Here is a 15,150-nt window from a genome sequence, read left to right on the forward strand (position 1 = left end):
GAAGGTCTCCTCTGAGGCCCAACACCTGATCGTTGTATTCTTGTTTTTTCACCGTGGAGTCTGATCAGTTGCGACTGAGCTGTGTTCGTGTGTCTCCCACATGGGCTGGGGAGACCAGGGTCAAGTCCATCTGCCACTTATTAGTTGTGTGACTTCAGGGAAGGTACTTCTGCCCTGAAGTAAGCTCAGTCTTCCTCACTCGTGTGCGTGTCTCCTGGGGCACTTCGTGTAAGGCAGTGAACGTGCTGGTCACCATCCTCAGAATGAGGGCAGCCTTGCACATTGACTGCCATGGGGTTTTCCGTCTCTCAGACCATGGGAGGCACGTTGGTTCTTCTTTACTAATTTCAGCATTTTGTTTTATTTCTTGGCACACACACTGTACCTTCCTTCTGGATTATTTTAAACATTAATTATCCAATTACTTATTTCACTTAAAAATAACTTTATAATTCTATATTGTCTTGATGTTAACATCATGGCACTTCTTTTTTTTTTTTTTAAAGATTTTATTTATTTTATTTGACAGACAGAGATTACAAGTAGGCAGAGAGGCAGGCAGAGAGAGAGAGGAGGAAGCAGGCTCCCTGCTGAGCAGAGAGCCCGATGCGAGGCCCGATCCCAGGACCCCGGGATCATGACCCAAGCTGAAGGCAGAGGCTTCAACCCACTGAGCCACCCAGGCGCCCCTCATGGCACTTCTTTTATTTCTGTTTATGTTTATCATATTTTCCCTACTCCTTAAATTTGTAATATCTCTGACCTGATTTGTTTTAGATGTGTTTCTTGTAGATAATACTTTTGACTTAAGTGAGAGAGTTTGTCCTGGGAGTAAAATTTAACCTGTTTACGTTTATTGTCATAACTACACGTGTTTTCAATTCATCATCTTGTTTCCTGCTCTGCATGTTCTGTGTGTCCTTTCTGTTTCTTATAGTGTCTGTCTTCAGCCGTGTAAATCATGGAACATGTACTCACTCTTGTAAGCCCTTCAGACATTGCAAGTGTAGTTTGGATCCGTGTGTTCTAACTGCAAACTTCAAGAGGAAAGGAATTCTGTCATCTTAGACGGCACCTGAGGATATCTGCCTCCTCCACACTTTGTAATGTGGAGGTCGAGGTCAGCCTCATGTTTGCCATGATTGAAGGGTGCCTTTACCAGAGTCTGTGCTAACAGGTTTGGGGAGAGGTCTAATGAAACTCAGAACCTAACACTACCACAGTGCATTTGCAAACAAGACTCTTTGGGGGGCAGGTCCCAGACCTTGTGCCTAAAGAGTGTCAGAAAACATGTTGATGAGGGGATGTGGCTATTTATCCCGGTACCTTTTAATAATAATAATAAAAAAACCTTCATCAGATCTCACTGAGATTTGCATTGGGAAAACCAATTACACAGTGAAATTGGTGGAAAATCTTATTATGATGAGCACCTAGCCTCAGCTCTACCTGCTTACTTTAACATCTAGAGATAAATGAGAAGGAGATAAATTTCCATTTTTGCAAAGCACCATGGTCCCTCCCGACCCCGTCATTTTTATTGAACATAGAAGTTCGCCAGGACCCACGCACTGAAAATTGCTGAAGATAAACATTTTATTTTAAATTACTGAAGGCAACAGGCAGACTGGAAAAAATCATTTGAACAAATTGAAAACTGAAATGTTGATATCAGATATTAAATTAATGTAAGTGAGATTGAAACAATATCTAATTAAAATAATTTGAAAAATGACTTGGAAATTGAAGCTGACATTAGCTTTTACCAGCCTGTCATTATTATTACCGTGTGGCTAAGCTGTATTTTCACAGAAGCCCTGCCTGCTCCCAGGAGACTTTGCAAGAGACCAACAGAGGAAAGTCTCATTTATTTATTCCGTTATGGCTGGAACACAAGGGCTAAGGGAGCTTTCTTGGGGACCCAAGGCGTGGGGTTGGACAAATCGACCTTCCAGTTTCTAGGGAGAAAATGTATTCCAGACCCTCTGCTCCACTGGGGACATTTGGGGCTGGAAAGTGTTTGGTGCCTTCAGTCTATATGGAGCATTAAAAGGAAAAGAAAACCCCAACTCTGGAATGGCAAAGAGAAGGAGACAGAAACATCCTTGCTGTGGTGGCCCCCAGCAGGTGGACAGATAGGTGGTCACGGCTCCTGGGCCAGGACAGCTCGGGGACGTGGGACGTGCGGGCAGGTGGACAGCTGTGGTCGTGGTTCCTGGGCTGGGAATGTCTGTCCCACGGTGCCCTCGCACCTCCTGAATGCAGGTGTGACAGCACTGGTGACTTCCTTTCCTGCTGCTCCAACGTCTGCTTCCAGAACCGTCCTCATATCTCTGTTTCACGAATTAAAGATCATTATGGGAGAGGCGTGTCACATGGAGCTGCGTGCTCGTTCATGACCCACGGTAGAGTGAGGCAGGAAGGGGCCTCGAGCTCAAGTCCGGGCTTGGCTTCCCGCAGCCAGGTTGAGAACGTGACAGCCCCGGGCAGCGCCCACCCCTTGGAGGAGATGAGCCTGCTTGTGTGAGATGTGCACACTCCAGGGTGTGGGCTCCAGACCCAGCAACATGCCTGGGAGCATCGGAGACAGACGGGGTGGGAGGGAAGTGCAGACGGCGGGTGGGGACAGACCCACGTCCCCGTTCACGGCCCTCTGCAGACAGGGTGTTGTTATTCCCTTTTCCTGTTCACGGTCCAAGCAAGAGCTCCTACACAAATCACAAAGAACTTTGGTCTGACAGTTTCATACACATGTATTCACAGTTATGTTGAGTGTAATTTAAAATTGCCAGATTATCTAATGTTTTACACACTTCCTAGTTAGTTTCCCACAAGGTTTTGCTCAAACCTGCATTAAAGTAGTTATTGTTCCCTAAGCGGATGGTTGAGGATGGGGGGCCGTCAGGCAGTTGCTGGGGTGTCCCTGTTTCCATCCATGCACTGGAAGAACAGATACGGGGCTGACTCCGGATCAGAAAACACCCCAGAATGCTGACTGTGAAAACATAGGTGCCATTTTAATCATGTCAGGTGCCCGGCAACATTCAGATTCTTGGAGATCCTAAACCAAGTGAACGAACCACCTTCTGCCGGGACCAGCTCAGAATAGTTAGGAAGCCACAGTGACCCCGCCTGCCCTCTGTCTGACCTGGAGGGCGTGAGGTTGCAGTGCTGCCACCGGGTCCGACCCCCAGCATAGTCTGGGGAAGCTCAAGCTTTTGTTTCAAGTGGCCTCGAGTCGGCTCCCAGGTTCCCAGGAGAAGGACATGCAAGGACTCCCACAGTTAAAATACCAAGAAGTAGGAGGCCATGATAAGAGATTTTGGAACATGCCAGGAAACAAGATACTGTCAGCAAAGTAAACTGAAAGAATGAACAAAATTGAATGTCAGATGGTGTGACTGGTAGACACAGAACATTAACTGAATGTGTTTTCGTCATTTAAAGACATACAAGAGGAAGATACAAGGAGTCCTAAAAATAACCAAAAAATGTCTTATGATTTTTGTTTTTTAAGATTTTATTCATTTAGCAGAGAGAGGCACAGGGAGAGAGGGAACACAGCAGGGAGAGCGGGAGAGGGAGAAGCAGGCTCCCTGCCGAGCAGAGAGCCCGATGTGGGGCTCGATCCCAGGACCCCGGGACCATGACCTGAGCCAAAGGTAGAGGCCTAACGACTGAGCCACCCAGGCACCTCCACAAAAAAAGTTTTTAAAACAATAGATTTTTTTTAAAAAATGAAAGACATAATAGAAATTCTAAACTCTGGAGGTGAGTTTAGTGACAAGTTAGGTAACGTTGAAGAGGGAACCAGAACCAATAAATGGAACCAAGAAATTATCGAAATGCAGCTGAGAGAGAAAGAAAAGGAAAATTCAGAAAGGTAAGTGCACATTTAATGTGAATTCCAGACGGGGAGGGGAGTTGGCGGAGGCCGTATTTGAGGAACGTCGGTGCTGATGGAAGACGCCCATCCCCAGATTCAAGAAGTCTGTGGGAGTGAAAAGCCTTCGGCCTCTAGAGCCGTAGCAGTGAAACCGCAGGAAAGCAAAGAAGGACCCTCCCAGCCGCCGAGCAGCGGAGACGGCGTCCGGACAGAGGGGCTGCTTCTGGAGAGCACGTCCTCGCGCTGCTGAGGCAAAAAACGCTGTCGGCCCAGAGCTGTGCCAGGAGAGACCGTCTTCCAGCAATGATGGTAAAAAGAAGAAAGAAAAGAGGAAGGGAAAGAAATCACTGAATAAAGATGCTTCCAAAATAGTGAGAACTTGTCCCCAGCAGATCCTCATTTAATTTTAAAAGATTTACCGCAGACAAAAGGAAGTAATCCCATAAGGAAGACCTGAGATGCAGAAGGAATGAGGTGCGGAGAAGACAGGAAATGAGGTCCTCCAACTAAACGCAGTAAGTGGAGGAGAATAACAGTGTCCCGCCAGGCTGCAGACTGGACAGACTGAAACAGCCAGTCAAAACCAGTATTTTCACAGAGGTGACCACGACTGCGTGACCGTTTTCCGAGGAGAGTTCCTGTAATTTGGGGAAGAAAGCACAGGGCTTTATTAATTAATGGGACTTTGTGGGCGTGAATAGTAAAGTCTCTGGGAGCCACTAAGAATGAGAAATCCAGGATATAACTTCCAGGCATGAAGACATCATAGGATGCTAGAAACAAATGCATATTGGTCAGAAATCACAGGAACTATAAGTGAATTAAAGTTCCAATTAAAACTGGAGATGTGTAGACAGGCAAACAGACAAGTAAGTAAGTTTACAAAAGATGTAGATTAAAGGACTAGATGTATTTGTGAGGTACATTTGTATATATTGCTAAGAAAAAGCAAATATTAACCAAAAACTATTGCTCTACTCTACTGAATGCAGATAAAACAGACTTCAAGAAGAAAGGAGGGTCGCTATGTTATGACAGGATTTTTGAAAATCACAAACCCATGCCCTGAGAAAATAGCCTAAATGTATCTGAACAAAACTGGGTAGAACTACAAGGAGAAATAGTCAAACTCACACAGTAACTGAAAAATCAAGCCAAAAAGCCAGAAGGGCCCTGAAAGGATCTCAGCTACATGGCGGGGAGCGCGGAGCCGGGAGCAGGTGGAGAGCGGTGTCCCCGGCGAGTGGGGCTCCGGTGCCCCTTCACGCACACAGAACATCTGTGAGAATCCGCATCCCACAAACCACACTCTCGGCAACACCATCACTGACAGAAATGACTAAAAGAAGAACCTCACTCATGAGTCTGGGAAATTCTTAATTTTTTCTAAAAAGCAGTCAGTGGGTCCAAGATAAACCCAGAATGGAACTCCACTGTCACGGGATATCGGGCGGTAAGTCTGTCCCTGCGATTTGCCCTGAGACAGGGTAGTTAGGAGACATTTATTGCCTTGACTGTTCGTATTAGAAAGGAAACAAGACGTGAAGATAATTAAGTACGTGTTAAATTCAAGAATTCGGAAGAAGAACAAACCCAAACACAGTAGAAGGCAGGACAAACCCACACATATGTGCGGACGCGAACGGCAAACCCAACCAAGGGGGAAGCAAAGCAAAAGTTTTCCTCTTGGAAGAAACAGAGTTGGAAACTGTGTGTCACCAACGATCGGGATAAAAGTGAGAAGAGGCAGAAATAATGCTGGGAATGAGGGAGGCGTGTCCTCAGAACAGTAACGAGGGTGTCCCGAGCAGTGTTGGGATGCTACGGTTAGGAAGTTAGAGCACAGGGCCGGTGTGGAGCCTGGAAAACCACAGCGGTCCGAGGACGGAGGAAGAAATGGAGCTACCAGTTGAACGTCTTCCTGCAAAGAGCGCACCGGCCCGCACACCGTGCAGGAGCCGCCGTCCACCCCCAAGCTAACCCAGCGCCGCGCGGTCGCCCCACGCGCTCCACGCCCCAGGCGGCAGCCCGGACCTGAGCCCCAGGAAGACCCTGCCGGGAAGAGAAGTTAGAGACCGACTTCCCACGGGAGCTCAGACGCACAAACTGAGCCAAATGCAAGGGACGAAATCTGGCACTTTGTTTTCCAAATACATCCTGAACAATTCAAGTTCTGTCCTTAGAGAGTTAATGTAACTGAGCACATTAGTAATTCAAGAAGAACAATCCGTTTTCTTGATAGATTTTGATTTAAAAAATGTAACATTTGTTCATAATAAAATTGCTTAAAAGTAGGACAGGGTCCTTAACTTGATTAAAAAAAAAAACAACCACCACCACCTACAGAAATGTCTTCCTTCACAGTGAAACACTGAAAATACTCCTTTTTGTGGCGGACATACACCGAGGAGGCGGTGGGAGGGCCCGGCCGCCGTGTGGGAGAGAAAAAGGAAGAGGTTTCATCGGAAAGGGAGAAAAGCTCGTAACCGTTTACAGGCAGCTCCATTATTTATTTGACACACAATGGAAAATCCAGATAAATTGCTAGTATTCGACGAGAGGCTGCTACGTGTGAAATCAGGGGAAAGTTAATTGCATTTCTATACTTTAAAAAAAAGCTTAGAAAATGCAGTTTTTAAAAAATGATCATCATTTACCATTTTAAATAATAAGGTGCCAGGAATCCATATTTATTTAAATGTATGAGACTTTTGTGAAGAAAATTATAAAACGGTCAGAAGATGTGAAGGAAGATGGAAGTCCGTGGGGAGGTTCACGACATCAGGGGGTGAGAAGGATGACGATTCTCCCAAACCCGCAGATTCAACAAAATTTTCACAAAAATACCAGTAGATTTTTTTTTTTAATTTCCATGTTGATTTGGCAACTTGATGAGCTGATTCTAATGTCTTTGCTAGGAGGTGCGGAGAGCAAGAGCAGCCAGGCGCCCGCGGAAGGAGCGAGGATCTGCCTCCCTCTGAGGTTGCAGAGGCCCCGGGGACAGCGGGCGGTGGGTGCCTGGGGACGGGGACGCAGGACCCGAGGGGGGACCCACCTTCCTGAGGATCTGATGGGGTTGGCCTTGCAAATCAGAGGGAAGGGTGGCCTTTTCAGCAAGTTATCCCGGGAAGACTGGGTGTTCAGTCAGGGAAAAACTTTCCTCACACACAAAATCGTTCCTGGGCTGGCGAGGGAAAGCAAAACGTAAATCTCTTAGAAGAACGTAGAGAATGACAACTTTACGGTCTCAGAATAGAGGAGAGTTTTTGAATACGGTACCCAAAGTGCACACCTTAAAGAAAATGATAAATTAGAGTGTATCAGAACTAGGATATTTATGGGGGCGCCTGGGGGGCTCAGTCAGTTGGGCGTCTGCCCTCGGCTCAGGTCGTGATCCCAGGGTCCCGGGGTCGAGCCCCACATGGGGCCCCCTGCTCAGCGGGGAGCCTGCTTCTCCCTCTGCCTCTGTCCCTCCCCCAGCTCATGCTCCCTCTCTCTCTCTCAAATAAATAAATAAAACCTTCAAAGAAACTACTGGGAAGTTTATAAAGCCAAACCCTAAGCCGAGATAAACTAGCGAGAACCTATACAACAGACAAAGTGTTAGCGTGCGGGGCATTTAAAGAAATCCCGCAAAGCAATAAGGAAAAGTCAAATAATCCAACAGAAAGATGGGCAGAAAGCACAAACACGAATTTTGTGTGGGAGGAAGCATGAATGGTGCGTGACACCCAGGAAGACACTGACCAGAGGTCACGGGAAAGCACCGTGAGGCAGGCGCTGACCCCCAGGCTGCTGGCATAAGTCTGGCACACGGAGGGTGTCTGGAGCCACACAGACCTTTACAGCCTGAGCAAAGGGGTGGGAGTGGGTGCCGTCATCGTGGGACGTGTGCGTTCCAGCGACTCCACCGAGAAAAGTCTGTCGTGTGCTGGAGACGAGGGCGACAGCGCTCCCGGTGGCCCCAGGTGGGAGCGGGTGTGAAAAGAGGAAGGAGCCACGGGGTTGTCCATTGGATCGGGTGCTCAGGGGACATAGGTGATGGTGTTCCGGACGCCCGCAGTGCAGCCCCGGAGCAGGGAGAACACAGACCACATTGCGAAACCTCCCGGGACCCGGGACCGACAGCAAGCAAAGCCCGTGGGAGAGAACCGACGTGTTGTCACCCGCCCTTGTGGCATTCAAACCAGCAAAAGCGGGCGACAGACACGTGCGGAAAAGTCTCTAGAAAAGGAAGCTCCGAACCCAGAATTCCAGGGAGGGGGTCTGACGGGCAAGATGGTCAGGGGGCACGAAGGCTGCGCTGGACTCTCAGGCTCCGGTTCTTCCCCAGGACGTCGGTGTCATGCGCCTCAGAACCAACGTGTGTTTTATAAGTAGTCATTCGTCTCTAATGTTTAATTAAACATAAATAGAAAACATTGATATTTCTGAATTACAAATCAACAAGTAACATTGCCAACTATCAAGAGAAGGTCATCAAGGGGCGACTGCAGGATCCGCGGCAGGGTCCGGGGGCGTGTTCAGCAAAACGATGTCTGCGGCGCGTGCACAAGCGGATGTGCACCTCCTTTCTCTGCGGAAACACGTCTGAGCAAGGCTTCGGCTGTTTGTGCGGAAACGAGCGTCGCTGCGTTGCTCCCGCTGTCTGTGGTGGCCTGTGTTCACGCGGGAGGGGGCATAGTGGAAGACTTGGCTCGGGTGCAGGGCTGTCTGGGGCCGGGCATCAGCCTCGGGCTGCCTGGGGGTCAGGCATCAGCCTTGGGCACAGTGACACAGACCCTGGCTGCCCCTTTCCTCTCCTGAAACAGGCGACTCCCAGCTCCCTCTGCCCAGCACCTCTGGACACCAGGGAGGCCGAGAGAGGCTCGTTTCCAGCCAAGCACAGGACAGGCAGTGCACACTCCCCTTCTGTTTTTCCCCTTGGAATTAGGCCTCAAGGGTTTCTCTGCCGTAGGTAATTGCCAGGACATCAGTTCTGTTCCATGGTCATTTTAGCTCTGCCTGATGGTTAGCAAGAATAAATATCCAAATGTTGTGGTAACACATTATATGCAGATGACGCGACCCAAAACAGTTACCATCCAAGCATCTAACCGTGTTTCACGTTATGGCCATTCCAGACTCATGTGCTACCTGCCGGGCCATTGCGAGGGTCAAAGCGAGTGTCCATGCCCACCGGCGTCCAGGAGCGCTGGACGGTTGACGTGCTCGTTCGCTCTGACACCAACAGCCCAGTTCTGTGTGGCCGCGAGGAAGGCGGCAGGGTGGCGGTCCAGTGGCGCACAAGGACGCATCCGCCTCTGGACTCGGGCTTGAGCCAGCACGACTTTTTTTCATAAAAACACCCTCTCACACAGAGTATAAAATGAGAGGGTGTTTTTATGAAAAATACAAAGCACATAGGAAACCAAACATTAAAATTACCAGTGTATCTTAAAAAAGGACATTTTTCTTTAGCAACACCCAAAATGGATGATTAAAGGTATACGGCAAATGTAGTAATAGATAACAAAGCTTCAAATCAGAAATATTCCGAAGGAGGAGTTTGTAACTCTGTGTTTTGAAAACATAATCCAGCGTTGTCGTCGTCGTGAAGATAAACTCCTTCTGGCTTCGGGGGAGACGCCGTGCGGTGCGACTCGTGGGGTTCCCTGAAGACGGCAGGGAGCCTAGTGTCCCCCCACCCAGGGTGTCTTGTTTGTGAAGGAGAAGGACCCTCTTCTTGAGGATGGGGCTTGCTGTGGAGCGGATCCAAGAGCGCGAGGACATTCTCGCGGGGGGCGAGGCCCAGCCTCCCGCCTGCTGCTCAGGTCGGAGTGACGTAGGACGCCCAGTGAGCCTCGGACACGTGATTAGCCCAAAGAATCCTTTCAAGGCCCAGTGTCAGGACACGGCCTGCTTGCAGAGCCTGGTGAGCAGGAAGGGCTCTCGAGAAAGGGTCCCTTCACGCCCACAAGAAGGTTTGCAGCCGTAAGACCAGGGCCTGGCGTCCACCCACGGAGCCCTGCAGGGCCTGTGCCCGCTCCTCCCTCCATGGCCTGTCGTGACATCTGCCTTCCCCCAGCCCCATCCATGGCCCCCTGGCCGTACGCTCAGGCCCCTTCCCCCCACCACGGTGACCATGACCGGTTTGCACATGGCTACCTGTGGGGGCCATGGCCCACCTCCCCATATTGACAGGGTTCCTCGGACCACCTGTCAGCCCCCGGCCGGGGCTCCCAACCCATCACAGAAGCTCCATCACTCTGAGAGTCTTACGCTCCTAGGGGTAAGGGGGGCACCGTGAGTGCCTCCCACAGGGACATCCTCACCAACTGACCCTTCCTCATGGTCTGCGCTGTCCCCAGCCTGTCGGCGACACCCCCAGTGCCAGACGCCACCAGGCACACAGCACGTTGAAGGCTCTGAGAAGGCCAGCAGGTGTGTGTACGTGTGTTTGGCTGTGTTCAGCTCTGTCTCCTACTTTCTCCCCAAATACCGCGTGGAGAGTGGCTTATAGAAATGGGCCCTTGGTGGCACCCTGCGTCAGGAGAGGGGTCAGGCCCACGGCTGCTGCCCCAGCCTCTGGCTGCTTCTTAGAAAAGTCCTGTGTGAGGAAAGAATGAGCAAGCAGGGACAGTTCTCATTTCTTTCTAATTCCTGCCTAAGAAGATGCTCTGCCATCAGCAGTCAGGGCGCGGTGTTACTTCCAGGGCGGGACTGGGTGCCTCAGGGGCCCCTGACCCTGTAACACTTCTCTGCCCCCACCAAGGAAAGGAGGGTGTGGACAAGGCAGCAGGGCCAGGGGCTGTGGCACCTGTTGCACAGGACAGACCCGCTCCCCTCCCTCCCTGGCATGGGCTCCAGCCGGGCGGGTTCCAAGCAGGGAGTCACCCCAAAGGAAAGTGCACAGCGACTGCCCAGCTGTGCTGCTTTTGGGGGCTGGCCCAGGTGAAGGGGCCCAGCAGGCCCACTCTGAGGTCCCCGAATGACCTGGAGGGTTCTCTCCCTCTCACGGACGCCCCCCTGGATATAACTGTGCAGCAGAGTGTGGGTGAGGTGCAGATCTGAGCCCCAGGAATAGTGGTTCCAGCTCTGCCAGCAGCCGGGCTCCTCCCACAGGGCGGTGGGGCTCCCCAAACGGGGGGCGGCGTCCCCACCTGCCTCGCCTGCCCCCGCTCCCCATTCCCTCCCCGTGTTCCTGCTAATGGAGCTCGGCCACTCACTGTCGGGGCCCCATTTAGATCACGGAAGGGACTGTGCACACCCTTCCAGTTAAAGTGACAGGGCCAGAGAGAAAGGCAAATTCACCCCACAGAAGCCTTGTGCTTAATTACAGGGAATTCTGCATAAATTGTCCAGTGCCAGGAATTATTCTGATAAATGAAAACACTAATTAAATAGGCTATTGTAGAATTTTGGGAACATTGTGGGGTTCTGCTTCTCCAGGTCATTTGCATATCCTCATCTAGTGAATTTAATTTTAAAGGACTTCTTTTTTGCGTTTGGAAACCCTTTTTGTCTCCAGTGAAGATAAAAATGGGCTTTATACACCGTTCTCAGTGTTATTAAAGCGGCTTCTCCCAGGGTCTCTGCCTCCCGGCCCCACCAGCTCCGCGTCCACACTGGTCCGTCGAACTATCCCACAGCAGACATTCAACAGAGCACCTGGCAGGAGCAAAGCTTTTCTTTTTCTTTAAAATGCCTTTTAGCCAAAGCCTGGAAAACATGGCAGCGTCAGCACGGCATTCCCAGGAGGTGGCCTCCACGCAGACAGAGGTGTGGCGTGAACGGCGTGGCAGCCAGACAGACGGCCCGCGGGCCTGGGGGCAGCCGTATGGGGGCCGGGCGAGGCCGGGGAGCTTCCTGGTGCCATCTGCCCCATGGAGGGGATTCAGAAAGGAAGTGTACGTGGCCGGGGCCCCCTGGAGCAAATCCTGGGAGAACGTGTGCGCCCCAGGATGGCGTGGAGGAGGGTCCAGGGGCCCGAAGACTGGCTCTGCCCTCACGCTGGGCCCACGTGAGCAAAACAAAACAAGGAAGGGCCGTCCCCATGCGGACTCACATGGGGCTGCGCAGGGCTCGGTTTCTCCATTGTTTCCACCAGTAATGACAACAAAACAGAGAGGACGTGACCCCAAGCCTGAGAAGGGACAGAAGAGCACAGGCCACAGGCACCACAGCCTCAGCTGCCACAGGGGCTGCGGATGGGGCAAGAAACCCCCCACGAGGCTCCTCAAAGAGCTGCAGGTAGGGCTTCTGGGACGCGGCGCTGCGGTAGGTCTCCGGCGAGTTCTCACAGGCAGGACACACGGCTCCGGGCTCTCTCCGAAGCACCATGGCCCACGGTGGCATTGAGGGGGACCCTGGAGCTGGGGCGGTGTCAGCAAGACCCTGGCTGCTCACATGGAAAACGAGGAAATGTGGACAGAGGAGCATCTGGAGGCAGAGCCCCGTCTTCTTGAACAAGGGCAGCGGGTGCAGGTCGCGAGTGTTGATACCGCTCTGAAGCATGGGTCCAACCACGGACTGTGCCTTGCTCCATCCCCGTTGTGTGTGCACAGCCATGCGCGTGGAAGACGGTCGGAGGCCTGCGTATGGGGGGTGGCCGACATCCTGCCTCTGGCTGAAGGAGCTGGAGAAGGGAGGGACGGGCCGGATGTCTCGAGTGAATTCACACAGGACAGACATGACATCCTGAGGTGACAGCGGCGGGCCGCCTGCCTCTCTGGTCCATCACGAGTACACGGCTGCTGAGGCACGCTCAGGGACCTCCCAGACTTTCCCAAGGTCCCCCTGTCACTGCGATCCCTCTGGGCCACAGCAGGAGCAGCCTGGGCACGTCCAGAGCCCCTCTCGGTGGACCTGGGGCACACGTGGCCGCATCCTGCCTCGTGGGAGGTCCCCAGCAGTGTGTCCGCTCACCAGGGCTGCCCCGCTCGCCGGCCGCCACACAGCTGGCACGCCACCCAGTCGCACGCAGAGAGCACGGGGAGGACAAACAGACGATCTGGAGGACAGACGCTAATCCTCTCTTCGACAACTCTTCAATCTGGCTAATCCTGAGAACGAGCTGGGGATGGGGGACAGAAGCAGGTTTTTAGGAAATGCAGACTTCTGGGTCCGCCTGTGCGTTTTCTGATTTGAAGCTCCAGAGAGACCAGGAAGCAGCGGTTTTCCCTCCGCTAAGGGGCGTCGAGCCGCACTGGGAGGCACTGTGGATAGAGCAGAGGACCCCAGGGAAGCAGCAGAGGGCGGACGTCGTGTGGAGAGGACGGGGCATCCGCGTGGCTCGCAGAGCAAACGAGGCTCAGACCGGGGGTTTGCGGACACGGTGGCACCGACGCGGAAGCCAGACCCTGACCCGGTCACTAGCACCTCGCTCGTGTTCGCCCCAAAGCCAGCGGAAGCCGTGTCAGTCCACACAGCGTGACGGTTCCTGGCAGGTGGTGAGCCCACACAGCACGGCCGCAAGACGAGCGTGACGCCGGCGGGCGGCCCCGGGAAGGGCTCTGTGCCTCTTCCCCCAGCTGGGTCAGCAGTGTGTTTCCGGCGCGGGAAAGGGCCTGCCCGAGGGAGGGCCTGGGGCTCCGAGGCGCCTGGGCCTGTAGGACGGGTCAGCTCGGCTGCGCGTGTCTGCCAGAGACACAAGGGAGGGCTTCTGCTCTGTGGGAGGGTCCGGCCTTCCCCTGCAGACCGGGGAGTGAGCAGGTGTTTGGGCAGAGAACGCCAGCATTCGGCCTCCGGCTCATGCGGGGGACACGGGCCTGTGGGTCCATCCCTGGCCATCTGCCTCATGCAGGGCGCTCCGTTGGCACAAACCGGGATGGTTTCCTTAAGGAGGGTCCTGGCGACATCCTCACTGCAGGGCGGCTGGAGAGCCCTGGGCTCCCGCCCCCACAGGAGGTTTGCAGACTCTGGGACTGCGCTGTCTGCGCTGCCGTGGCCGGGCTGTCTGGAGTGTCTGTCCTCGCTCATGGGCAGTAAACGGAGAACTTTGTAAACTCCACCTCCGTGTGCTTCCTGTCCCTCAGCCTATCCGAGAGTTCGCTATTATCCCCCCAAGAGTAGTCGCCATTCGGCAAGACGTTTCCTCTGTTCGCAGAAGGACATTGGAATCGATCACGTTGTACTCTGTCCCTTGAAGACTGTCCTCCAGTCAGTGTGTCTGTTTGGGCCACCGCCTCGCCCTGCCCTCCCCCTGCTCCCGCATGGCCCCGTGAGGCTCAGAACCAGATGGGGCTGTGTGGGCCTCCGCCTCCCAGTGTGGGGATAACCACCTGCCTGTTAAAGGAACGTGTGTTTGTCCACGGGGAAACCTCCTGCAGGACAACGGAAGGCCCCAGGAGGGGCGGGCGGGCGTAACAGCACCTCACCCCACCCCTGCACCAGAGAGAGCCCCACCACTGGGTTAACGGGGCAGACGCGACAAGGGGAAGTGTTCGATCTCTTGTTGGCATCGTCATTAGCCACGGTGGCCGGGCGCTCCTCACGCTCATGCTCTGCAGTCAAGTCTGTTTCTCCAGGTTTTTCATTTCCAAAATGACACGGGCTCCGTCCGAAAGACCATTTCTACAGATGTGTGAGCCCAGACCAATTGCTTTGTGACGCAAGGTCTTCCCGACAAGGTCGGGGCCAGGGGCTTGCGGGGCTGGCGTCGGGATCCTGAGTGTTCACTTCCACCCGCTGATCGTTTCCAGAGCTCGCGCCTCCTCGTCTGGCGGGGTGGCTCGTCCTCTGCCCGTCTGCGTCATGGTAGGTCAGGAACAGGGAGGACAGGACGAGGACGGCCCCCAGCCAGGCGCACCCTCCAGGGTCCCCTCGTGAGCTTGGGACGCCAGTTAGTGGAACGTGTTTCCCAGCGAGGACGCTCCGGGTGACCAGCAGAGCACTCGAAAATGACCCTACGTCTGCGGAGACGTCTGCGTGCGATGTCTCGTGTGGTTTTCGCGACAGTTGTGTCGGGCTCCCAGGGTGACGGTTGTAGAGGAAGCTGAAGGCCGCGGGAGGGCCGGGCCGTGCGTCGCCCCTGGTGGGCAGCGCGGGCTGGCGCTCGGGGCCCAGCTGCAGGCTGCTCACGGCCCAGCACTGAACCAGGCCGGCCACGCGCTGACTCGACGGGGCGCCTCTCGGTGGAGGAGGCCGAGGGAGTCCGGAGAAGGGCCCGCTGACCCTGTGCTTCTCTTCCCCACAGTTGACGGCAAGGACGAGCTGGAACAGGCGTCTGGACTGAAGATCGTGTGGGCCGGGAGCGGGTCGGTGAGTACCGAGGCGGCTGCCTC

The 15,150-nt window shown here is 53.5% G+C and overlaps 1 protein-coding gene across 1 annotated transcript in view; it reads left to right on the forward strand.

The window, feature by feature from the left end:
- Nucleotides 1-15,150, forward strand: part of PTPRN2 (protein tyrosine phosphatase receptor type N2) — a 710,237-nt gene that overhangs the window by 451,394 nt on the left and 243,693 nt on the right. Inside the window, exon 12 of the mRNA XM_032840229.1 lies at nucleotides 15,063-15,127. Within this exon, the coding sequence (XP_032696120.1) occupies nucleotides 15,063-15,127 (65 nt within the window). The remainder of the gene's footprint in view (nucleotides 1-15,062; nucleotides 15,128-15,150) is intronic.

Source organism: Lontra canadensis, unplaced genomic scaffold (assembly GCF_010015895.1).
Source record: "Lontra canadensis isolate GAN:19392208 unplaced genomic scaffold, GSC_riverotter_1.0 scaffold111, whole genome shotgun sequence".
NCBI lineage: Eukaryota > Metazoa > Chordata > Mammalia > Carnivora > Mustelidae > Lontra > Lontra canadensis.